Raw genomic sequence first — 26,613 nt, 5'->3', positions numbered from 1 at the left:
TTATGTCATTTGTATCCTTAGTGATTATTTAATCGACCCAGTGTCAGTTGTGGATTAAAAATGTGTTAAAGTCTTTTACTGTCAAGGTGGGTTTCTCTGTTTTTTTCCTTTTAGTTCTGTTGATTTTTTTTTTCAATGTTTAGTTTTAACTCATTATGGGAAGTTTCAAGCATACCCGAAAGGAGAGGGAATAGTTTAGTCAATCCCTACCACCCTCCCATCTTTAATCATTATGAATACATGGCCATTCTTATTTCATATATTCTCTCTACCCCTCTTCTGTGCCTCTCCAGTATTTTATAGGAGATCCTAGACATATACTGTTGCTTTATAGACTCAGTTTAGATTTACTCACACATTACCACAGTGTTTGCTCCACAGTATTTGAACCTCATGCTGTCCATTCCCTTTTACATCTCAGCCTGTCTGCAAGCATTTTCCTTTTGTTCAAAATATGTATTTTAAGTATCTTCTAGTGAAACCTCAGTGGTAAATATTCTCAGTTTTTGTTTGTTTGAAAATGTTTTTATTTTAATCTTATGTAATTTCCAGAAAATTAGTGCAGAACTCAAGTTGACAGTTATTCTCCCTAAGTATTTTGAAGATATTACTCACTTAGCTGCCATTGTTGCTGCTGAGAAATAGATAGGAAGTCTAATTTCTGTTTCTTTTTAGGTAATCTCATTGGCTACTTTAAGGACTATCTTTTTCTTTGGTATTCTGCAGTTTCACCATGATGTGACAAATAAAAGTATGTCATAAGTTATTGGATGATAGTAGTTTTGAGTTACTAACATTAAACTTCTTAATATTCTACTTCTAAATGGTGATCAGTAGTCTGTCAACAGCTAAGTACATAAGGGAATGCTTGCTATTTATTTTAAAAGACCCTATGGTGTATCTTTCTGAAGTACACAATTTGTCAGCTTTATAACTTTTTTCTCAAGACCATGTGTTTGTACCTTGATGTAAACAGAGATAGTATGCTTTCTGTATCTTTCCACAGCACTATTGGAAATAATTATGAAAAATGGAAGCACTGCTGGAAATAGCCCTCATTGCCGAAAACCGTCAGGTAGTGGTGATCAAAGCAAGCCTAAGTGCACAAAGGACAGCTCCTCTGGTAGTGGTGAAAGCGGAAAAGGCTACACCAAAGACCAAGTAGATGGAGTTCTCAGGTAGGAATAAGTAACTTATATGTCAATTATAACTGATACTAATGTAAGTTTAGTGTCATAACACCTAAAAAATGGGTTTGAATTATAATTCAGTAGAAGAACAGACATTGAGAAATTGAACTCTGGGTGTCTTATGCTTTATATTCTTTATAAAATCAGTCTGTAAATTACCAATTCTGTGGAAGTTTCCATCTTTTAAAGTAACTATAAGCCACAAAGCTACTTACAGAAGGAAATTTTTTGAGGCAAATTGTTTCGATTTTTGACACAATACAGTGTTTAGATAACAATATTGAAAGAGGATAAAGAATTGTTTTGTCACGTATATATATATATATATATATATATAAAAGCAGGAGAATTTCATATGAGAAGAAAATTGAGGGCAATTGCAACAGCATTTTCAATTTCCTACTTATATTAATGAAGGATAGGGTTTTTTTTCTATTTATATTCTTTCTTTAAGGCTATCTTTATATATATGCACGCACTATAACGTCCTCTCCTTTTAATATTTCTCTTACTCTGATCATTCTGTCTCAGTGTTTTAGTTTTACTTCATGATACACGTCTACTTAAAGCAGAAGAATTAGGTAGAATTGGAAAATTATGAACTGGGTTTTGGAGATTGACTTTATTAATTTTATAATTAAGAAAAGATTTTCTGGAAAGTAAATGAACTTCTGAGTATGAAACACTGGAGAAAATACTGTTATGGTTTCCTGCTATAGCTTAAGGAAACTGTATTGATGTTGTACTGAAATTGCTGTCTAGGGAAACTAAAGTATAAGGATGAAGGACTCTGAACAGTGATTAATCGGATAATTCAACATAGAGAGTGAATAGTACAGTGAACTAGCTTAAGTGAAAAGTAGGTAAAGCTAGTTTTCTTTCTCTTTTGCCCTTTCTTATCTGTTTCTCTTTTAATCTTATTTTCTTTCTTTTTTCACCCTTTTTTTCCCCATTCTTATTTTTAGTTAATTCTTTTTTACTCACCATAATTTGGAATTGAAGTTATTTTTAAATCAAGTATCAATGTATTTATATTTTGCTTTTCTTCATATATATTCAGATGCTAAAGCTTGAATGTAACATTTTATCTGTGTGACCACAATAAGAAACAAAGACTCCCTAATCATGGTAAAGGGTATTTGGTTAGCCTGAATGGTAGTGAAGTACTTTGAGAATTATAAATAATCTTGCTAACGACTTTTATAACTGTAGTATTGTGTCAGAGGTGGCTGAATAAGTGAGATAAGTGAATAAATGAGAGACTTGCTTTTGAATTTCTTTAAGAAAAACCTTTAATTAAACAGTGTGCTGAAATGTGTTTCAGGAAACCACATCTCTCCAAAAACAAATTTTATTTTCTTGTAGAAATTACTTTTTACTGGGAGAACTTGTTCTCAGTAAAAGACCTAAATAGAGTGAATTGTGTGAAAGATGAAAGATGATTGTGGGTGCAGATCCCCTTTGTATATGGCCAGAATTGGACAGATGGAAATAAAATGTTGAGAGATTTCCTGTCTTTTGGGTCTGTATTCTCTATGAAATTGGAGATGAAGTTATCCTCTGAGAGTTAGAAGAAAAGAGATGAGATTGAAAGCCTGAGAAGAGTGGTAAAGGTATGGAATATTTGCAGAGGGTAAAGGCAGATGGAATGGCAGGATTGCTGGCTAGCACTGTGGACCCAGCCAAGTTTGAGACTGAATTTTTGTGGAGTACAAGTATTAGCTTAGTAGTATACCTGTATTAGAGATTGTTTCTCTTATCAATAATTTCAGCATACCTTTTTAAAATTAAATAAATGAAGTTTTTTTCCTTTGGGGATAAATATGACCAGAACATTCTTTAATAGAACCCCTAAGTTATTCAAAGTATTTCACTTGGTACCTTATACTGTATAAGAGTTGCTTAGCTAATCATGTAACACTTACTCGTTATATTAGCCTTCTGTAAGTGTCGCTTTAGTGAGGTAACAGATCACCAGCAAACACTTACATGCTGTATGTTTTTGTTTTTGTTTTACCTATACACAGGGGATTTTTCTGAAGAAAGCCATGTTATCTTGTTGGTTAGCACGATTATGCAAACAAGTTGCTCAGTGACAATTTGGCTCAATGGGAGAAGCCATGCAATAATACTGCATCCATTGCATAAGTAAGAGCTAGCTTACAGTAAGACTGAAGAAAAAGTGTGTAACTTTGTAAAAACTCATATTCTGTGAAACTAAGCACTATTTGTTGTCTTTGCGTTGAAATATATTGAAAAATTACAGAGCAAAAGGTGTCCTGGATCTAATTTAAAGAGACTTTTAATATCTCATGGAAAAAAAGCGCATCTTTTATTTTAAAAATTTACAAGATCAGTGAGAAATCATTAACTGGCCATCATTATATTTATCAATTAGGAACACTTCTGTATAACTGTTAAAATTATTTGAATTATGGGGATTTCATTAGGATTGGATTTAGCTGTAGTTCTTTAAATGAAAACAAAATAAACCATTTTGCTAAATTTATAAAATAGATAAACCTTTGTCTCAGGAATAAGGAATTATTTTCCTAAACAGAAATTAAATTTGAAGTTTATTTAAAACTCATCTATAATATATGAAAAAAAGAATAGAAAGAGACCCCTCCTTCCACGGCCAGAATGCTTTCTCACACATAAAGGAAGACATAAAAGTTGAGCCATGCATGCATCTCCGCTGTTGAGCTCCCAGACATATCTTTCTGGCCTTTTGCACGATATTTTCTTCCAGGGCAGGTAATAGATTACCTCTTTTTTCTTTTCTTTTTTTTTTCTTTCTTCCTTCCTTCCTTCCTTCCTTCCTTCCTTCCTTCCTTCCTTCCTTTCTTTCTTTCTTTCTTTCTTTTCTTTCCTTCTTTCTTTCTTTCCTCCCTCTCTCCCTCCCTCCCTCCCTCCCTTCCTTCCTTCCTTCCTTCTTTTTTTAGTCTTTGGTGAGGATGGTGAAGAAGGTTTGAATCTTTCAGTAAGGAGCAAACTATAAAAAAATGTGACAAATGCAGTTAGTTGGTGAAAAGGAGTATAATGAACAATATATAGATTAAAATTAATTTGTGAATGGTAATTTCTCATTTAGGTGTGAAAAATTAAGTAAATGAGTATATTTGTAGCGTTACTTGAGATATGTAGTCTACAGCTTGTCCATTGGTGATGTTGACTTTATACCTCTCTGCTAGCTTCTCAAAGAATTTCTTCTCTAATATACGATGAAAAATTCAGTGCAAGGAAGATATGGTAGAGCTAGATACGGCTAAGAGTTAGTAAAATAATTGTTTTTCCTACCTTTTTTCTCTTTGTGACAGTACTTAGCTTTATGACCCATCTCTAGAGGACTGTGAATTCCAAACTAATTTCCCTATACTATCCAGCAGCCCTCTCCTAGTCTGCCTTTTTCTATTGCCTAGCCTTTTGTGCTCAGGAAATAATCAACAACATAATTTTATAGGATTAATCTGGTCATAAGGAAACATCTTATGCATTCAAAGCAAGTAGTAATGACTTTAGGATTGTTCAGTGTTTTGTTTATCACTGCCTTTTGTCTTTTGTGTTCAGATAGTGTCTGTCATATTTTTAGCTCTGGTCCTTGTCCCACAGTCTTCTATTCCAAATTGATTTTTTGATGCCAACTATATTTTTCTTACAGCACATTATCTTTGGTCCAAAAATGACTTTTAGATCTTCACCATTTCTGCCCTCAAATTGTACTAGTCATCCATCCATTCAACACATATGGTGAACAAGACACAATCCCTGCTTTCAGGGGGCCTAATAGTCTGGAAAAGTAGTCAAACATGTAAACTGATAGCTGTGGTACATTTAAGATAATTGCTGGGATAGGGCTAAGTTCAGAGAGCTTTAGGAGAATATAAGAGGGTCACCAAACTTAGTCTTGAGGAATCTGAGTTCTTGAGAAAAGGAAGAGCTCAGCTGAGGTCTGAAGATGTTGTAGAAACTAACTAAACAAGAAGAGAGGCAGAGAAGGCATGTTTGGGGCACCGAAACCAACAGAGAATCTGTTTAAACACAGATTAGAAGAGCAAATAGAAGGAAGTGGATGGTTGGTCTGGAGTCTGAATGGGCTCCTTTTCTTCTTTATTCTGATTCTGAGACAGCAGGATTTTCAAGTCAGACAAACTGAGGATTGAATCTTCACTTGTGAGGCCTTTCCTAATCGCCCTATTTAAAATAGCAGGCCTCTCTTTCCATTCACTATTTCCCTTTGCCACTTCATTTTTCTCTAAATATATATCACCATATGATGTCATATGATGTACTTCGTATTTTACTTCTATATTTGTTAATTGCTTGTCTCTCTCCCAATTTTAAATTTAATGTGAGGAGGGATTTTTTGACTGCTTTATTTACCACTGTAGTGTCTGAAACAGCATCTAGCAGAAAGTGGATATTCAGTAAATTTTTGTTGAAGAAATAAATTTTGGTTTCCATCTGTTACTTGGTTATATGACTTTTGGCAATTTACATAACCACTCGAAGCCTTGATTTCCTCATTGGTTAAATAGGAATAATATCTACCTAATGAGGAGTAAATGAGATAATTTGTGTAAAATAATCAGCATAATAAGATTCTACAATTCTTTACGTGAAATTTTTGTGGACCAGATGTAGTTTGGAACTCGGGATCTTCATATTTTCGAAAAGTACTAAGGAGCATATGTTATAGATTACATAATGTCTTAGCAGGGTCTGGTAAGCAGCCCTAACCTAATAGTGCCATTTCTGCAGCAAAAGGTACAAATATCACACTTGAATGTGATAAATGAAGACTATATAGCAGCTTCACATCAGTTCAGTTTTGCCTTTGAAATTTTGCCTCTGAAAGTTTCCAAGTCAGGTTTTTGCAGTCAAGTTAGTTATAGAATAACTTCCATTTTTCAGAACTTTATGGATGTTGGAACATGGATATGGGGTTGTGGATATGTGCCTGACACACAGTAGGTGTTCTGTACATGTCGTTCTTCCCTTGTTTTCTATCACATAGTTTCTTAACATATCTAGGAGAATGAGTCTCTACAAAGGCAGTGATCGTTCTCTGTTTTGTTCTCTAATAGATCTCAAGTGCCCTGGGACTTAGTTGGTGCTCAATAAATATTATTGACTAAATAAAGGAAATGTCATGTTTATGAAATAAAATTGACTTGTGTTCATATTTATTAAGTATCTAAAGTAGAAAAATCTAATTTTAATTTTTATTACTCTGAAGAAGACTGCCTAACAGATTTTTGTTGTGATTATTAAAAAATTCTATAATCTTTTCAGTGTGTTCTTTTTTTCCCCTTGTTCATATAACAAATGATGAATGCTTTCATTATGAAAGGAGAGCTAAGGTTCATTTATTCCATAAATATTTACTGAGAACCCATCATGTACCAAGCACTGTGATGGCTAATAGGTTTAGTAGCGAAATAAGACCAATCTTGTCTCTTTTCTCTGAAAATTTCAAGTCAGCCTTTGCAGTTCTTTAGCTGTCAGGGAACAGTTGTGCCTCAGATCCTTTTACTTCTTACTACTTCTGTCATCAAGCTGCTCATACATGGAACACATTTAAAGTTATATAGTACTCAACAAAAAATATTTAAAATGTAGCTGTATTTTAGTGAAGGAAAATTTTTAGGTCATGGGAGAAAGTTAGCATACAAAAGGATTAGTATTCTCTGCTCCATTCAGAGTATTTCTTTTCCTAACATACTTCAAAGACTCTGGGCTTAAACGTTGCATATTTAGGGTTATAAACATGTAAGTAATCTTTAAGAGTATGTTCATCATAATGAAAATCAGATGTAACAAATATTTTTGAGTCCCATGATGTATTTTATTATGAGATTTTATCTTTCATAGAGACTGACACAAATGAATTCTTTTTAGCATTGCCTAGCTGAATTAACTTGACATTGAAGCCATAGGGTACTGTAATTGTCTACATGCACTAAACTGTTGCTTTGATACTTGGTTAGGTTTACATTATGCAACAATAAAACTCTTGGAATGCAATGCACATTAATCTTTAGCTGTGACATACTTGCGAGGAGTTTTGGAATTTATTTATGCACTTAAGAGTACTATAAAATTGTTCTTACTCTCTCGTTTTAGTTGCAGTGTGTGCTCTGTGCTTCATCCACATTTGTTGTGAGCTTTGCTTTACTTCTCTGTAGTTGTGATAAATTGCACCAAGGACATTCTTATGGTCAATTCTTAGATTGGGAGAGGTTGGGAAAATGGTCTGTGATTGAAAAAGAGAATGGAGCAATAACCCTTAACGGATAAACTATAACTTGATATCGAGAAAACAGTCCACAGACAGTTCTTTATACTATTCTAATAAATAAAAAAAATAGAGGTATTACTCGAAGCTCTTCCTTGAAGTTTACTTACAATGTAACACATTCTCTTGTTCACAGCATAAACAAATGTAAAAATTACTATGAAGTACTTGGAGTTACCAAAGATGCTGGTGATGAAGACTTGAAAAAAGCTTATAGAAAGCTTGCTTTGAAGTTTCATCCAGACAAAAACCATGCACCTGGAGCAACAGATGCTTTTAAAAGTAAAGTAAACCTTTTAAAGCAATTTTCTAAGCCCTTTTCAGAATCCACTTTACAGTGTTTTAGAATATTAAATTCTGCCTTTAGACTGGTGCATTTAGAAGCCAGCATAAGCAAGCCTCCTCAAAATCCTTTAAAACTTCACTATTAACTTGTTAAACCAAGAGCCAAACAAATGCTGTTTGGCTTCACAAAAGCGACATGTCAGTTTTGGCAAAGTTCTAAGTAACTTTTCTAGATACCCATGCACGCCTTCTAGTTTACTACGTACAAGTAGTGTGATGATTATGCGTGAGCTTCTAGCATGTTACCAGCTGGTTCTAAAAGAACTAAAAGCAATATATTTTTTTATGAGTTTTTGAGATATTAGAGACTGTCTAGAATTGGGAAATTACTTGCAATCACTATTTGTCCAGTATTCTTCTATTTCTGTTAACTCTGGCCAATTTTTGCATTTTTCATATGTAGTTCTAACTACTGTGATTTTTTTTTCAAGAATGTTTCTTTTCTCTTGGCTAATATTTTCTTCATTTTCTTTCTTATTATTTCAGTTTTTTTTGCCAATTTAGTAAATAAGTGTGAGAGAACTGATTTTATAATTCATGTTTATTACAATTTATTCATAATAGTTAACTTCTGATTCATAGGAAAATGCTTAAATTTGTGATTATTTGTTCTTGTGAATTTGACATTCATAAAGCCAATGTATGATGTTTACAGTGAAATGCTGGGGTCTTGGAATAACAGGAAGGAGATAATCATTTTAAATTTTCCTAAAAGATAGATGACTCAATTGTCATTCATAAAAATACTGTTAAAATTGTTTGCAATACAGTTTTATTTCTTAAAAGAAGTTGGCAAGCAAAATACATTTGGGGATTATTAATATTTTCCAGTAAAAGCAGCTGCCAAAGTGGTGCTGGTGAAAGTAGCTGTCTCTGTGACAGTGAGAGCCTTCTCTGTCTCCTTAGATTAAAAGTGGCGTGTTGAAAGCACAGGAAAAGCTGCTTTACTCAAAAACACTAACTTTAGCACATATTTCCCCCCAAAGTTAAAAACCTTTTTTTCACTTTCTGAATTAAAATCGTTTAATTTAAAATTTTTTGTGTTTTTACGATGTCTAAACACATTGGCAGTGAGTTATTTGCATGTTTGTGATCTGTTAGATGATTTCAGTATTAATTCTTCATTAATGTTAACGACATTTAACTGCTTCTTTCTCCCATTTCTGTATTGAAGTCATGTTAGCATTATTGGTCTTAGAATAACAGTAAGTGGACCTACCAATATTTTTACAGCCTGTGTTGTGTTTTGAAGAGGTGAGCGACATATATGTCACCCCACACAGACACTTAGAGGAGTTTAACAAAGGTGATTGTTCTTTGGTGTGGTACATTTCAGAGTCTAATACTACACTTTGCAAAACTAGAAACTTAATATTTATCAACATGCTGGGCGGTGATTCATCTCTAGAGGAAAGGCGCACATTATTCAATACATAGGGGGTTATTTGTAAATCAGAATGCCAATTTATTAACTCCAAAGAAGATCATAATAGGGTGGTGGTTGATGAACCCATATTTCATTGAGTGGAAACTACATAGAAAACCAAGATTGTTGGGACTTCCCTGGCAGTCCAGTGGTTAAGACTCCACGCTTCCACTGCAGGGGGCACGGGTTCGATCCCTAGTCTGTGAATTCCACGTGCCACGTGGCATGGCTAAAAAAACTAAAGAAAAGAAAACCCAGATTGTAAGCCAGAGATGCTTGGTGAGCAAAGGTAGTTAATTAGAAGATATTACTGCTAGTGTGTCAGCACACAGAAATGGCAGGTTTCATTCATTCAACACATAGGACCTTTTCATTACCTTCTGAATTGTCTTATTTTATTTTTAACCATTTGATCTAAACTTCTGTGTTTGGGATACCAAGCTGTTTATTCTAAGTAAAGACTATAGTTTTTTGTTTATATGAGAGGTAAGTATAGATTTATTGCTCTGTAATTGCCAAAATACTTTTTACAGAAGATGGAAACCACTTGTTTTTTATATCTTTCAAGAATAGAAAAAGAGGAGATAATTGGTTAAGGAATTAAATTAGATAGAAGAGATATTTTCATTTGTGTGTTTTGTAAAACTTTAAAAATAAAAGATTACTATCAAAGAGAGTAGACTAAATGAACTCTTAACTTCATGTAGCTGTTTGTTCTTTAGTTATGTTTGTGAGTTTCTCAAAGCAGGGAATATTTTATTTAAATCTAGACAGTGACTTGCATAGTATATATAAACATACCTTAAAAAAATATTTGAATCAAATGGATCCCTTTTCTTCTGTCTGATGTGGATATCTTCAAAACATGCCCAGTCTACCTTGACCTTCAAAGACTCCCAAGTATTTCAGAGACTGTTTGAATAGTACATGTGCCTGTTTACATATACGTGAATATAATGACAAGGGCATTGATTAGCTGTTTATATGTTTGCTTGATAAATAATAATGGATCAGATGCTACTGCCTATGTTAGGTTTGGTAGTTCAATATTCTTAACATCTAGAGTGAATCTATAAGAACAGAGAAATCAGTTCTACCCTATGGGCTAATTCTGAGAGAAATACAGTAAGAAAATATGAGATATCCTCTTACTCAAAGAATTTGTAATTTATGAAGAGGAGACAAGACTCACACAGAACATTTGGAATAATAGTAATACCTAACATTTGACAAGCATTTTATAGTTTTTCATTCCTATTTTTAAAAATGTAATGCTTATTAACAATCTTCTGAAATAGATGGGAACCAGTGTCAGTCTTTCACAAATAAGAAAACTGAGGCTCAGAGAGATTAACTGATTTACCCAGGATCTCCCAGAAGACTGAATGTAATTAAATTCAAAACATAGAATAAAGATGTCTGAAGAAAAGTCAGAAAGATAAAGTAGAATCATAATCAGAGTAATTGGAGAAGCCACCATATAATAGGTGAGAATTAAGAGTTTACTCAAGGTGTGTATGATTTCTATGGTTAATGAAGAGAGAAGATGGCAGAAACTTGGATATGAGAATGAGGGAAGTGATTTAAAAGTCAGTGATGACTTCCACTTTCAGGAAGATGGAAGAGTTATACTTTTCCCTGTTCCTCACACTAAAGTGCAACTGGATATCAGTTATAAAGTAAAACAAACATAAGAAAACTGAAACATAGAGGGAAGAAGGTAGACCAGCTAAGGACCTTGGGACCCAAAGAACAACATGGCAGTGTGTTGCTTGGATTTCCTTTTGCCTTTTATGTCTTAGACTGGGTGCTGGAGAAGCAGATAACCCAGAAACACCAATGAGCACAGACAAACAATTCCCAAGAAAGGCCTGCTGTCTCTAGCCAAACAACCTGGAAAGGGGTGACATAGTAAGACAGAAAACTTTTAAGCAGTAGTCATTCTACCGCAGCCAAATACCACAGAAAAAACTGTGGCCCCACCCACACCCACACCAGCAGAGGCTGAGAACCTATACTGTCACCCTTTCCAGGCTGTAATGAGATGCCCTACCCTCCCAACTGGGGTGGTAACAGAGAAGATTGAGTAGGGAGCTGTTACTTCCACTGCTACCGGCAGTAACAAGGTATCCCTTCCTCTCCCCCATCACCCGGGGTAGTGTTATAAGTGGCCTGGACTTTCACTGCCATCCAGAGGTAAGCAAAGCCATATCATTGTGGTGTCATTAAAGCCACCTGGGGAGCAATAATGAGGCACCCCTCCTCTTTCCAGCCAAAGAGATATCAGTGGAGGCTTGATTGGGGACTGGAAATCCCATCCCTGCCCATCAGTGATGAGGAGCCTCTTCTTTCAGACGCCATCAGAGGCCAAGGGGGAAACCTCAACTTCTACTCCCACCTTGGAGTAACAAGGTGGTATCCTCACTTCCTGTACCAAACAGGACAATTAGAAGCTTTAGATAAGGTCCAGAGCCTTATAAGACAATAACTCAAATGATCACAAATCAATTGAAAATCACTTACCATACTAAACATTAGGAACACTTCAAATCATATTTAAAAAGTCAATCAATAGAAATGCACATGAAGATGACAGAAGGGTTAGAATTGCCTAACAAAGACTTTAAAGCATCCATCATAAAAATGCTTCAATGAGCAATTAAAAATATGCTTGAAACATTTAGAATAAAAGTCTCAGCAAAGAAATAGAAAGTCTGAGCAAATAAACTCAAGGTATAAAGAATCAAATAGAAATTCTATAAATTAAAAGTACAAAACCAAAATGAAACTAGCAATGAATAACATAAACAGCAGAATAACAGAGGAAAAAAAAATCAGTGAACTGGAAAATAGAAAAATGGACATTATTCAATCTGAACAGTGGAGAAAATAGACTGAAAGAGAAAAAAGGAACATAACCTCACATACAAGTGAGACTATAACAAAAGATTTAACATTCTTATATGTTTCCTAGAAGAAGAGGAGAAAGAGGGCATAGCTGAAAAAGTACTAAAAAAAATAAAGGTTGAAAACTTCAGATACTTGACAAAAGATATAAACTTCCATAATTTAAGAAGTTGAGTGAACTCCAAAGAGATAAGCCCAGTGATATCCACACGAAGACACATCATAGTCAAACTTCTGAAAACTGAAGATAAAGAAAAAACCTTGAAAGCAGCAAAAGAGAAGTGACACCTTACCTGTAGGGGAAAAGCAATTCACATGACAGTGAATTTCACATCCGAAATCATGCAGGCTGGGAAGAAGTGGCACATTTTTCAATACTGAAAGAAAAGAAACTATCAACCCAGAATTCTATACCCAGCAAAAATATCTTTCAGGAATGAAGGGGAAATCAAGATATTTTCAGATGAAGGAAAAGTCATAGAATTTGTCATTAGCAGACATACCCTAAAAGAATAGCTAAAGGAAATTTTCTAAACAAAAGAAAATAATAAAAAAAGGAATCTGAAATATCAAGAAGGAAGAAAGGACAGCATAAGCAAAAATATGGGTAAATGCAATATACTTTGCTTCTCTTGAACTTCTAAATTATGTTTGACATTTGAAGCAAAAATTTTAATATTATCTGATGTGGTTCTCAATGTGTGTAGAGAAAATACGTAAGGCAGTTACATTATAAATGGGGAAGAACAAAGGAAAGTAAAGAGAAGTAGAAGTAAGGATTTCACAGTACACTTGAACTAGAAAAGTGATGATACCAGTGGGCTGTTGTAAGTTATGTATACATAATATAATATCTAGAACAACCACTGAAAAACTGTACAAAGAGATAGAGTCAGAAAATACTAGATAAATCAAAATGGAATTCTAAAAAACATGTTCACATAACTCCCAGGAAGTCAGGAAAAAGAAAACAACAGAAAACAAAAAATAAAATGGTAGACATACGCTCTAACTAATCAGTAGTTACATATAAATGTAAATGATCTGAATATATCAATTAAAAGACAGATTGGCCGAGTGAATTAAAAATATATAACTCGACTATATGTTACCTATAAGAAACTCACTGCATTTATAACAATATAGACAGGCTGAAAGTAAAGAAATGAAAAATGGTATATCATGTAAACATTAATCAAAAGAAAGTGGAATAGCTGTATTAATACTAGAAAAAGTAGAATTTAGACTAAAAAAATTACCAGAGAGAGATATTATGTTATGATAAAGAGACAATCCTTCAAGGGGATATAACAATATAAATGTGTATGCACCAAAAAACAGATGCAAAATATGTAAATCAAAAACTAATACAACTGGAAAGAGAAATAGGTAAATTCACAATTATAGTTGGAAACGTTAGCACCGCTCTCTCAACACTTGATAAAACAAAAAGACAGAAAATCAGCAAGAATATAAAAGAATTAAACACCACTATTACCCAAGAAGATTTAATCAACATTTATAGAACACTCCACCCAACAGCAGACTATAAAATCTTTTCAAGTGCTCAGAACATACTCCAAGTTAGACCATGTCCTGGATCATAAAATAAATTTCTACCAAGTTAAAAAACTGAAATCATACGGAGTGTGTTCTTTGACCACAATGAAATCAAAATAGAGTCAATAACAGAAAGATAATTGGAAAATGTTCAATCACTTGGAAACTGAACAACACACTTCCAAATAATCTATGGGTCAAAGAAATCTCAAAGAGAATTTTTTAAAAATACATTAAACTGAATAAAAATTCAACATATCAAAAATTCGAGGGAACCAGCTAAAGCAACACTAAGAGGAAACATAACACTTAGTGCACGTATTAGAAGAGAGGAACAGCCTTAGTCATCTAGGCTTCTCCTCATGAAACTAGAAAAAGAAGAGCAAAGTAAACCTAAAGCAAGAAGAAGGAAGGAAATAAAGGTGAGAGTGGAAATCAGTAAAATTGAAAACAGAAAAACAATAGTGAAGATCAGTGAAACAAAAGAACTAGTTGTTTGAAAAGATCAATAAAATTGACAGACTGACAAAGGGAAAAAAGAAGACAATTTACTATTATCAAAAATAGTATCAGAAACAAGGATACAAACCCTGCAAACATCAAAAGGGTAAGAGAATACTATGAACAGCTCCACACACATAAATTTACAACCAATTTTTTGAAAATTGAAAATGATCAGAACTCACTCACTTTGAAGTAGGTAATATGAACAGCCCTATAACTGTTAAGTAAACTTGTAATTAGGAAACTCCAAAAAGGAAATCTCCAGGCTCAGATGTCTTTATTGGAGAATTCTATGAAACTTTTCAAGAAGAGTTAAAACCAATTCTACAGTCTCTTCCTGAAAATAGAAGAGAAGGAAATATTTCCCAATCCATTTCACAAAATAATTATTACCCTGCTATCAAAACCAGTCAAAGACACTACAAAAAAAATAAAACTACAGACTAATATCCTTCATGGAATAAACCCAGATATCCTTAATAAAATATCAGAATTCAACAATCTTTTAAAAGAATTATACATCCTGACCAAGTAGAGTTTATTCCAAGGATGCAAAGCTGGTTCACTATTTGAATATCAGTCAGTGTGATCCACTATGTTAATAGGCTGAAGAAGAAAAATCTTATTTTATCAATCAATGCAGTAAAAGCATTTGAAAAATTTCTCCACTCATTCATGGTAAAACTAACAGGAAATAAAACACTGATAGAAAAAAATAGTAATTCCAAAGGAAACTGCCTCAAATTGATAAAAGAGCAACTATAGAAAACCTACAGTTAACAGTATACTTAACGGTGAAAGACTTAATGCTTTCCCCCTAAGACTGGGAACAAGCAAGAATGTCCCCTTTCACCACTGTTACTCAAAATAGTGTTGGAAATTCTAGTCAGTGCATTAAGGTGAGAGAAGGAAATAAAAGGCACACAGACTGGAAAGGAAGAGATCAAACTGTACCTATTTGCAAATAACATGATCATGTATAAAAGCCCCACGGAATGTACCAAAAAAAAAAAAAAATCCTAGAACTAGTAAGTGAATCCTGCAAGATTTCAGGGTACAAATAAACATACAAAAATCAATTTCTATTTAGCATATTTCTATATACTAGTAGTGAACATGTAGACACTGAAATTAAAAATACATTACTGTTCACAATCACACACACACAAGAAATACTTAGCTGTAAATTTAACAAAACTTGTATGAGATTTGTATGCTGAAAGCTATACAATACTAATGAAAGAAATCAGAGGATCTAAATAAATGGAACGATATATCATGTTCATGGATTGAAGGACATGGTAGTAAAGATGTCAAGACTTCCCAAGTTGATATACACATGTAATACAGTTCCTGTCAAAATCCTAACAAGACTTCTTTGTAGATAAGAGCAAGTTTATTCTAAAACATATGGAAATACAAAGAACCTGAATAAATAAAAATGATTCATTAAAGGAAAGGAGTAGGAGTAATTAGTGTACCTGATTTTAGGACTTACTTTATAGCTACAGTTAGCAAAACAGTGTAATATTGGTAGAGGGATAGACACATAGATCAGTGGAACAAGACAGGGAAGCCATACAATATGATAAAGGTGCAAAATAATTCAGTGGAGAAGAGATAACCTTTTCAGCAAATGGTTTTGGAGCAATTGGACATTCATAGGTAAAACAATAACAACAAAATTTAACCTTGACCTAAATCTCATGCTTTATGTAAGAATGAATTCGACATGAATCTTGAATATAAATATAAAACAACACTTTAACTTTTAGCAAAAAATCATGGAAGCAAATCTTTAGAATCTTAGGCTATGCAGTGACTTCTTAGACTTAACACTAGACAGTTTATAAAACAAGAAGTGGATAAGTTGGACTTCATCAAAAAATTTTTTGTTTGCTCCGCAAAGATGCTATGAAGTAGCGGAAAAGACAAGCAACAAGATAGGAGAAAATATTTGCCAAGCACATATCTGACAAAGGACTAGTGTCTAGGATATATAAAGAACCCCCCAAACCCAAAATTTAAAAAGCAGACAACCCAATTAGAAATTGGTTAAGAGACATGAAGAGACATCCCACAAAAGATTATATACACATGGCAAATAAGCATGTGAAAAGGTTTTTTAACATCATTCATTAGCCATTAGGGATAATGCAAAGTAAAACCAAAATGAGATATCACTACACACCTATCAGAATGGTTAAAGTAAAAAATAGTAAGCACACCAAATACTGGTATGGATTCAGAGTAACTGGATCACTTACACGTTGCTGATGGGATATGAAATGACACAGTCACTCTGTAAAACAGTTTAGCAGTTTCTCACAAAACTAAGTATTCAACTAATAGACAGCCCAGCAATTGCATTTCTGGGAATTTATCCCAGAAATAAAAATTTAAGTTTACACGTACATGAATGTACATGAATGTACATAGCATTTTTTTTAAATTTTACTTATTTATATTTGGCTGTGTTGGGTCCTCGTTGTTGTGTGCAGGCATTCTCTAGTTGTGGCGAGCGGGGGCTACTCTTCATTGCGGTGGCTTCTTTTGTTGCGGAGCATGGGCTCTAGGTGTGTGGGCTTCAGTAGTTGCAGCACATGGGCTCAATAGTTGTGGCTCATGGGCTCTAGAGCGCAGGCTCAGTAGCTGTGGCGCACGGGCTTAGTTGCTCCGCGGCATGTGGGATCTTCCCAGACCAGGGCTCAAACCCACGTCCCCTGCATTGACAGGCGGATTCTTAACCACTGCGCCACCAGGGAAGTCCCTACATAGCAGTTTTATTTGTAATATCCAAAAACTAGAAACAGCCCAGATGTTGTTCACTGGGTGATTAGTGAAACAAACATCCATACCATGGAAAACAATAAAAAAGGAATGAATGGCTTACATAACAGCTTGGATCCATCCCCAAAGAATTATGCTGATTGAAAAAAGCCAATCTGGGAGGTGTCATTCTATTTATATACTGTATTATTCCATTGATATAACATTCTTGAAATGCCAAGATTTTAGAAATAGAGAATAGAGTGGTTAGTGTTTGTGGGGATTTAAAGAGGGGATGGAGGGGAAGGAAGTGGGTGTGGTTATAAAAGGGCAACCTGAGACGGTAATGGAAATGTTCTGTATCCTGATTGTATCAATGTCAGTATCCTATCTGTGATACTGTGCTATAACTTTATAAGATATTACCATTGGGGAAATTAGGTAACATATAGAAGGGATCTCTCTGTAATATTTTTTACAACTTCATGTGAATCTAAAGTTAACCTCAAAATAAAAGGTGTGATTAAGGAAAAATGAATAAAGCAGAAGGTATCTCTTGGTGAAGTAAATAACACTGAGATGGATATGTATTTTGTGAGGCTTTTGAATACCAAAATAAATTTTGGTTTTAATTCGTAAGATAATAAGGACCTGAAAAAAAAAACTTGATTATAGGTATAGCACAAAGTAAGTGAATAGAAAATTAGTCACAGTAGATAGAATAAATTGTCTTACATATAGAATTATGAATTATGACAATCTTTCACAAATATTTTCTAAAATATCATAATGCTTGGAAATCACTTTTTTAAAAAGCAAAGCCTTAAAGATAGAATTGGGTTGCCAATATATTATTAGTATAAAAAGTAATAGCATTATGAACCCGAAATAGTCCTTTTAGTGCATAGAGGTTAAATCCTAAAACTGATATTATTACTGGAAGTACAACTTTGGCAGATATTGAAAGATATACTTCTTTTTAAGGTTATACTTCTTTTTAAGGTATGTGTTAATACCTTGATGGTGTTTGTAAGTACATTGCTGGGATCTCTGATTATGCTTCTCCCTTGGAGCAACATTATAAATGATTGCTCTATTTCTGAGTCACAGATCTATTTGAAAATCTGAAGAAAGTTTTGGACCATCTCCTCAGATAAGTGGACCATCCACCTAATTTTTCATACCATAGGGGTCACAGACCACCTGAAAGCTATTCCTGATTCAGAAGAAAGGGTCCAGAGAATCTGTATATAATTATTTCAGTGTGATATGTAGTCATCCAAAAACAACTACCATACCATAGGGTTCACAGGCCACCTGAAAGCTATCTCTGATTCGGAAGAAAGGGTCCAGAGTATCTGTATATGATTAATTTCAGTATGATATGTAGTCCTCCGGAAACAACTACCATACCATAGGGTTCACAGGCCACCTGAAAGCTATCTCTGATTCAGAAGAAAGGGTCCAGAGTATCTGTATATGATTAATTTCAGTGTGATATGTAGTCCTCCGGAAACAACTACCATACCATAGGGTTCACAGACCACCTGAAAGCTATCTCTGATTCAGAAGAAAGGGTCCAGAGTATCTGTATATGATTAATTTCAGTGCGATATGTAGTCCTCCGGAAACAACTACCATACCATAGGGTTCACAGACCACCTGAAAGCTATCTCTGATTCGGAAGAAAGGGTCCAGAGTATCTGTATATGATTAATTTCAGTGTGATATGTAGTCATCCAAAAACAACTACCATATCATAGGGTTCACCGGCCACCTGAAAGCTATCTCTGATTCAGAAGAAAGGGTCCAGAGAATCTGTATATAATTATTTCAGTGTGATATGTAGTCATCCAAAAACAACTACCATACCCTAGGGTTCACAGGCCACCTGAAAGCTATCTCTGATTAGGAAGAAAGGGTCCAGGGTATCTGTATATGATTAATTTCAGTGTGATGTGTAGTCCTCCGGAAACAACTACCATACCATAGGGTTCACAGACCACCTGAAAGCTATCTCTGATTCGGAAGAAAGGGTCCAGAGTATCTGTATATGATTAATTTCAGTGCGATATGTAGTCCTCCGGAAACAACTACCATACCATAGGGTTCACAGACCACCTGAAAGCTATCTCTGATTCGGAAGAAAGGGTCCAGAGTATCTGTATATGATTAATTTCAGTGCGATATGTAGTCCTCTGGAAACAACTGCCTAATGAGCACGTATTTGCTTGCACAGTGCCTATGGCAGCCACCACATGGGAGCTCAAAAGTATTTTTAAAATAATCCCATATGCAAGAGGCTTATGATCCAGTTTAAGAAGTAAGCTGTTCTTATAAAATGATTAATTATTAGATGTTTCAGAATGTGAATAGGGTGATTCTTGCATTTAGATTAAAGCGTTACAGCTTTTGTAAATCACCTCGAGAAGACATTTTGGTAATTAATGTGATCTTTTGGGCATGGGAGTATGAGGTAGGCAATAGAATTCTTTATGAATATCATGAAAGTAGCAAAGTGAGATAGGAGGACTAGAGATATGGATATATGGATTCATTCAAAAACAAATTCAGTCTCTATGCTCTACCGTGGGGATATTGCAGTGAAAACTTAGATACAGTCCCTACCCTCATGGAGTTGACAGTTTAAGAGAAATAAATTGTTCAGGAATAAATGAAGAATAGCTTACTCTGGGCTGGAGTGTGCGAAAAAAGGTTTATGGTGTAGGTTGCATAGAGTTTACTTACTGTCCTAAAATAAATTTGACCTTGAACAAGTTTCCTAACCTTTTTGAACCTCAGGGGGCTCATCTGTAAAGTTGAGACACTAATGAATAAAGTAATAAGATATTGGGTTCAGAGCCTGGTAGTTGGTGGCTACTGCTATTGTTATTGGTTTGAAGGGCAGTAATGAATGACTAGATTGGGATACTCAAGAAAAGAAGCAGGAAGTTAGGGGAGCACAGTGGTAAGAAAGCAAGATGAGCATTCCTTTATGTTCCAGGCAGTAGGGAGACTTGCCTGATTAATATAAAAAATTGTATTGGGAGGTAATATGTGTAATTGTAAGCAATGTATAATACCTTTAAAAGAAATTGTTACTGTCTTATTTTTTTGATTAACCTCAAGTCATTTTTTGTTGTTGTTTGACAAGTAGCCTTTATATGGGGCAGTCTTGTATAATATAAAAACGTTGCTTATCGGGGCTTCCCTGGTGGCGCAGCGGTTGAGAATCCGCCTGCCAATGCAGGGGACACGGGTTCGAGCCCTGCTCTGGGAAGATCCCACATGCCACGGAGCAACTAGGCCCGTGAGCCACAATTACTGAGCCTGCGCATCTGGAGCCTGTGGTCCGCAACAAGAGAGGCCGCGATAATGAGAGGCCTGCGCACCGCGAAGAAGAGTGGCCCCCGCTTGCCGCAACTAGAGAAAGCCCTCGCACAGAAACGAAGACCCAACACAGCCAAAAATAAATAAATAAATAAATAAATAAACCTAAAAAGTTAAAAAAAAAAAACTTTGCTTATCAACTTTTGCTCATTACTTTTTCAGAGATTGGAAACGCTTATGCGGTTTTAAGCAATCCAGAAAAACGAAAGCAGTATGACCTCACAGGCAATGAAGAACAAGCATGTAATCAGCAGAACAATGGTAGATTTAATTTCCATAGAGGTTGTGAAGCTGATATAACTCCAGAAGACTTGTTTAATATATTCTTTGGTGGTGGATTTCCTTCAGGTATTTTAATGTTAGTTATAAATATTTGTACTTTATGAAGCTAGAGATCATCACCTCCAGTTAGGCTATTTAGAGATTTATGTACCTTCTCCCTGACATTTTCTTATAGTATTATGATCCTGTGATGGTTTTTCATGAAGATAGAAGAAAATTGTTAGACTTATTACCTTTATTGTAAGTCTGTCTTTTTCCTAGAACATACTTTATTTTTAAAAAGATGTTGTGTATTTTACATAGAGCTGAAGAAAGGATCTGTAAGTAGGAGATCTAGTGGCAATGCATTAGTTAAGTGCCAATACAATTATAGGAAGTAACCTGTACCTTGAAGGACTATTTGACATTTGTTCTTTGAAGATCTTTGTAGATTTCATTAATAATATTGTAGATTGTTAATATGGATGTATGTGGAGGTACTGTCCATTGAAATGTCTGAATCATGGGTTACATATAAAGTAAGTGGGTTTTAAAAAATTACATTAAGATAGAAATAATTTCTTGAACTAGGCTATCAAAGTAAAATACTGTAGAAGTACTACTAAATGAATAGATTTTTAGTACCAGCATAAGTAGTACTGTGTTTTACTTACATTTACTGTAAGTTGCTTGTGTGGAAATTAATTTTCTTTAAGAGTAGCTCCTCTAAGGTGTTTAAAATTATAGCTCCAGTCTTGTTTACAGCAGTAACAAAAGGTGCTAAGTTAAACATCCCATTCAAAATTAGGATAGTCTTTATGAATGTAGCAATATACTTTGGCCTGGTAGTCCTGTCTGAATATTATTGAGAAAGATTGTGATCATTGATAAGGCATTTTGTAAAGCATCCTTGAAAGAAAGAGGATGTGTAAATACAAATTAATGACTGAAAATATAACCTGCATTTTGACATACTAGGATACATAATTACCTCTCACAAAAAATTATTCAGACTAATAATTTTGACTAAAAATATGCTGGGAACAATTAGAAATCTTTCAGACAATAGTGAATTTTTCTGATAGTTGATTTGCAGTTCTTTTGCTTGTTATAACATAGTTTACTTTATCAGTGATAGCCATTTCTGGTTGGTCACCTTTTTTGAAAACAACTTGAATGTCCATCAACAAGAAAATGTTTGAAAATTGTGGTCCACCTGTACCATAGTATATTATACAGCTGTTTTTAAAAAATGAATTAGAGCACGAGCTTTTGATTTCTAGAAGTACTTGTGATTCATTGATAAATGCAGAAAGCAGAGTTTCAGATTAATGATCCAAGGTTTGTAAAATCAACCAACCACAGCAAAAGTCCTCCCTGTATGCAGTATTAGGGAGGAACTCTCATTCAAGTTTTCATCAAGAAAGAGCTTCTCCTTTACTTTAAGGGAAGCAAAGAAGAATCATTCCTGGTTTTGTCCACCCTTCACTCACAAGAGGAGAGGGCAGTAAGCATTCATTACTCAAACATGAATTGTTTTAGTAATTAAAAATAAATAAATAAAAATATAAAGGAAAATATGATTTTTCTGATGATAATTGTTCTCCCTAATTTAACCTTGCTTGTAATTTTCTAGGTAGTGTACATTCATTTTCAAATGGACGAGCTGGCTATAGCAATCAACATCAGCATCAACATAGTGGACATGAAAGAGAAGAAGAAAGAGGAGATGTATGTTTATGATATGATTAGAAATCAGAAAATGGCAAATTTTAGCTCAGGAAAAGCATAGAGTTGTCTGAATATAGGGCAAGTTGGTTTAAAATGAAGTAATGAGTTTTCTTTTACCAGAGGTGTTCAATGGAGACTAGAGAATCCCTTAGGGATACTGGGGGAGCAGGGGTAGAAGTCAAGGTGACAGGTGGTTGGTCAATATGACACCTTCACATTTGATATTCTATGATTCTAATGAAGGTAAACTTGCAGTGTGCATGTTCTGAACATAAATTCTTATTGTTGGTTCTAAAGAATTTAGAATTAATACTGAAAAAATTAAATTAGAAGTCACTTTCCTTATCCTAATGCAGTTATACCTAATTGCATATAGCAGTTAAATTACGTGAAGGAGAAATATAAATGGAAAGAGCACTGGACCAGAAATTAAAATGCCTGGTCCCCAGCTGTACCACTGTCATCAGTGTCCATGTTCCACCCTCAAATCCATGGTAAAAATAGTTTTGCAACCTGCTGCATATTGATAGAGTCTTTGTGTATGAAGATAAAGAGGGAGACAGAGAACTTCGTCATCTGTAAAATGAGATCAGGTTATACCAGTGTTTTCCAAATCAGGATCAGGATCTCTAGGTGAAGCACCTAAAAAGTTGTATTTTTAAGAATCACCCCAGGAAGCTGGTATGATCAGGCAGATTTGGAAGCACTGAACCGATGATCTCAAATGTCCTTTCTTCCTCTAAAAATGTTTGACAATTGTTGGATTATTGACAACTAAAGTTATATTACAATTTGTTATTCTTTGATGATTTTTTTGTAGGGAGGTTTTTCTGTGTTTATCCAGCTGATGCCCATTATTGTATTGATCCTCGTGTCATTATTAAGCCAATTGATGGTCTCTAATCCTCCTTATTCCTTATATCCCAGATCGTAAGTAGCTCAGTGAAGTTTTACAAAAAAAGAACTGTTGTTTCTTACCTAACTAACTTTAAAGGGCCTTGTACTCTTTTAAACTTTTAAGTGCCAAATATTCTATTACTACATGTGTACCTGATTTAAAAATGTCTAATTTTAAAGGTAGTTTACTTAAGCAATAAGTTTGTATTATGTTAGTTTACATTTCTGTTCTATTGTGGATAAAGACAGAAGTGTTACGTTCGAACTTGATGGCAATTTAATGTAATAGGTAATGTGTTGACATCAAAGACAAAAAACTTTAGAAGACAAAAATACTTTAAAGACAAAAATAGAGTTGTGATTGATCTCACATAGGATTTGTGTCGTTAGGGTATGACTTCACTCTTCTGTTTATAAAATATTGATTAAATAAAAGCAAATATTACTTTTTTGTTATGTGAGGTATTTTTCCACAATATACTTTATATATAAGCAATCAGGACATATAGCAAATTTAATGCAGCATACCTTCCAAAAAACTTTAGTGTAATACAATGACTATAATGGAAACTTTGTAAAATCATATTGCTAGTGATTATATAGTATTAAAAACAGACTGGTCTAAAAATAAGAAGTAATTTATTTCTTCCAAATAAGATTTTTATTAACTATAAGTTGAGAGAACTTATAGGAACATAATGTATTAAAATATGATTACTTTTTTATGACATGAATGGTGGTTTTAGGTAATTTGAGATAATATTAAATACTTGATTACCAATATTGACTTTTTAATTATTTTTATTAGCTTGATTTGTAGAAGCAGATCAGAATGTACAATTTTAATTAAAAAAATAATGATCAAGCATTTCTTTTACAGTGGATCAGGGCAAACGATTAAAATGCAGACAGAAAACTTGGGTGTCGTTTATTATGTCAACAAAGACTTTAAAAATGAATATAAAGGAATGTTATTGCAAAAGGTAGAAAAGAGTGTGGAAGAAGATTATGTGACTAATATTCGAAATAATTGCTGGAAAGAAAGACAACAAAGTAAGTTTATCAAATATTTAACATTTAAAAACTTATTCAGAGTCTTTGGAATTGATTACTGTAGATTTCCCTACTCAAGGAATGTTCTAGAATTGCCTGGCACATACTCGGAGCCCAGTACTTAAATGAGACAATATGTTTTAATGTACATGTGGTCTTATAACAATATTTGGCACATGGCAAGGACGTAATAAATGGTATTTGTGTTATTGTTCTTAATAAATATTTGATGGAATAAGTAGATAATATCAAATTTCATTGTATTTAAGATGTTGTCAGTTGTAACATGCAACATTATTTTATGCACCACTAAGAAAGAAAAAAACCCTGGTATAAAACTATGTCATCAGTTTTAATATGTATCCTGTTTCAGAATTAAATTTGAAACTCTTCATTAATTTAGCTTCAACAGGTAACACTTAATGTACAATGAGTTTTGTTGACATTCCACTTTCCTTTACTTATTTTGTAGGTAGAGAAGTTCTTGTGAACACTTAATTTGTTTAGCCTCTTCCAGCCTCAACTTCCTTAATTTAAGCAGTTATATCTATAAAAAGATTGACTATTGACCATAAGAATCTGCTGAGATGCTCCATGTGAACTGTCATTATAGTTTTTTGTTTCTCTTACTGTTCCGAATAATAATATAGACCATATAGTGTAGACATTGGAATTAAACAGACTAAAGTTGAATCCTAGGTCTAAAATTTTTACCTGAGTGATTAAGGCCGAATATTCTAACCTCTATGAATTTATTTCCTCGTGTATAAAATGGATGATGATGATGATGGTGAGTGGGAACAGGAAGTAACTATAATTTATATAACGCCTATTTTTTCAGTCATTCTCCCAGGCCCTTTATATATATTAACTCATTTAAGCTCCACAATGACACTGTGAGGCAATTATACCCACTTTACATATGAGGAAACTGAGGCATAGGGAGACTAATTAGTAACTTGCCCAAGGTCATTGAGGTGATCTGTGATTCAAAACCAATTTGCTTTCATAATCTAGGCACTGTGCCTCACAGTCTTCTCTCTAATACCTAACTTTATGGGTTTGTTGTGAAAATTAAATCAGGCAATAGTTGAAGTGTTTCACATGTAGTAAATACTCAGAAAATGGGAGCAATTATCATCTCTTATCCACCAGGGAAAATTTGATAAAACATAACCATTGTATACTTCTAAGAGAGTTCTTATCTCTGGCATTGGTTTCTTCATCTATATACTGAAAGTTAGAGGAGAAACCTCCTTAGTTTCTAAAAAGTCTCTGAGTCTGTGAATCAGTATGTTCTCAAAGTGAAGAAGGTTACATAAGACCAGTGGTTTTTCAGCTGGGAATGATTTGCCCCTGCCTCCCAGGGGACATTTGGTAATATCTGGAAACTGTGTGCGTCAACACGGGGTTGGGGTGGAAGGGATTGCTACTGGCATCTGATGGGTTAAGGCCAGGGACGCTGCCTAACATTCTAGGACGCACAGGGCAACCTCCACACCAAGAATTATCTGGCCCCAAATGCCAGTATTGCTGAGGTTGAGAAACCGTGCATTAGCCAAAGGTCTTAAGGGAAGTATTTCCCAAATTTTACTTATTTAATTTTATTTCACCTAATTTTTTGATCTGTAGCACCTTGCACAGTTGTTGGTACAACATAGGCAGAATAAATTTTTGATGGATATATGAACAGTTGGATGAATGATTAATGAATTCATATGAATGAATGTATGAAAGACCTGCTTATTTTGTGCTAAAAGAATGACGAGCACATTAGATATCTCATTTTCAAATACAAGTCCTAGTCCCCAGCCAAATACGGGTGATTTTGGTGTTATGCATACTTACATTCTATTACCTTAAATAAAAATTGGGAATTGACTGCATAAATAGAAAGAAAGAAGGAAAGGTATTCATGTTTATGAATGAGTGTAATGTTATGTTTAAAGCGCCGGCTCTGGGACTGCCTTGCAAGATCCTGGCTTCACTAACGCATTACCTACTTACTTAACCTCTCTAAATCTTAGTTATCTTATCATTAAAATATGGACCATAACAGATAATATATGGTAACACCTAGCGTAATGCCTTGTATCCATAAGTGTTCTATATTATTATTTATTTATTTATTTATTTTTACTCCATCCCTAGCATAAGCCAAGTAGTTTTTCTGGCATAATTTAATCTTTTAACAATCTGACAAGATCAATATCAGTAGGTTCACAAAATGTGAAGACTTGGTCAATCAAGGTAAAGGGTTTTAGAGTGTTTATTGTGGTACT

General features: G+C 34.2%; 1 protein-coding gene across 7 annotated transcripts in view; it reads left to right on the top strand.

Moving 5' to 3' along the window:
• The window catches only part of DNAJB14 (DnaJ heat shock protein family (Hsp40) member B14), a 49,162-nt gene that overhangs the window by 15,993 nt on the left and 6,556 nt on the right, over nt 1–26,613 (top strand). For 3 of the 7 annotated variants that reach the window (XM_082391006.1, XM_082391005.1, XM_082391002.1), the window contains 7 exons: nt 676–751; nt 1,007–1,178; nt 7,625–7,770; nt 20,552–20,737; nt 22,287–22,381; nt 23,202–23,311; nt 24,159–24,331. In XM_082391006.1, the coding sequence (XP_082247132.1) occupies nt 1,024–1,178; nt 7,625–7,770; nt 20,552–20,737; nt 22,287–22,381; nt 23,202–23,311; nt 24,159–24,331 (865 nt within the window). In that variant the 5' untranslated portion in view covers nt 676–751; nt 1,007–1,023. Of the gene's footprint in view, nt 1–675; nt 752–1,006; nt 1,179–3,217; nt 3,339–7,624; nt 7,771–20,551; nt 20,738–22,286; nt 22,382–23,201; nt 23,312–24,158; nt 24,332–26,613 lie in introns of those variants that run through there. The other 4 variants (XM_082391003.1, XM_082391004.1, XM_082391007.1 and 1 more) reach the window with 3 other exon arrangements.

This window comes from Balaenoptera borealis, assembly GCF_965194805.1.
Source record: "Balaenoptera borealis genome assembly, chromosome: 4".
NCBI classification, from domain to species: domain Eukaryota; kingdom Metazoa; phylum Chordata; class Mammalia; order Artiodactyla; family Balaenopteridae; genus Balaenoptera; species Balaenoptera borealis.
Note: the sequence above shows the minus strand (reverse complement) of the source record. Positions and strands in the feature narration are given on the sequence as shown.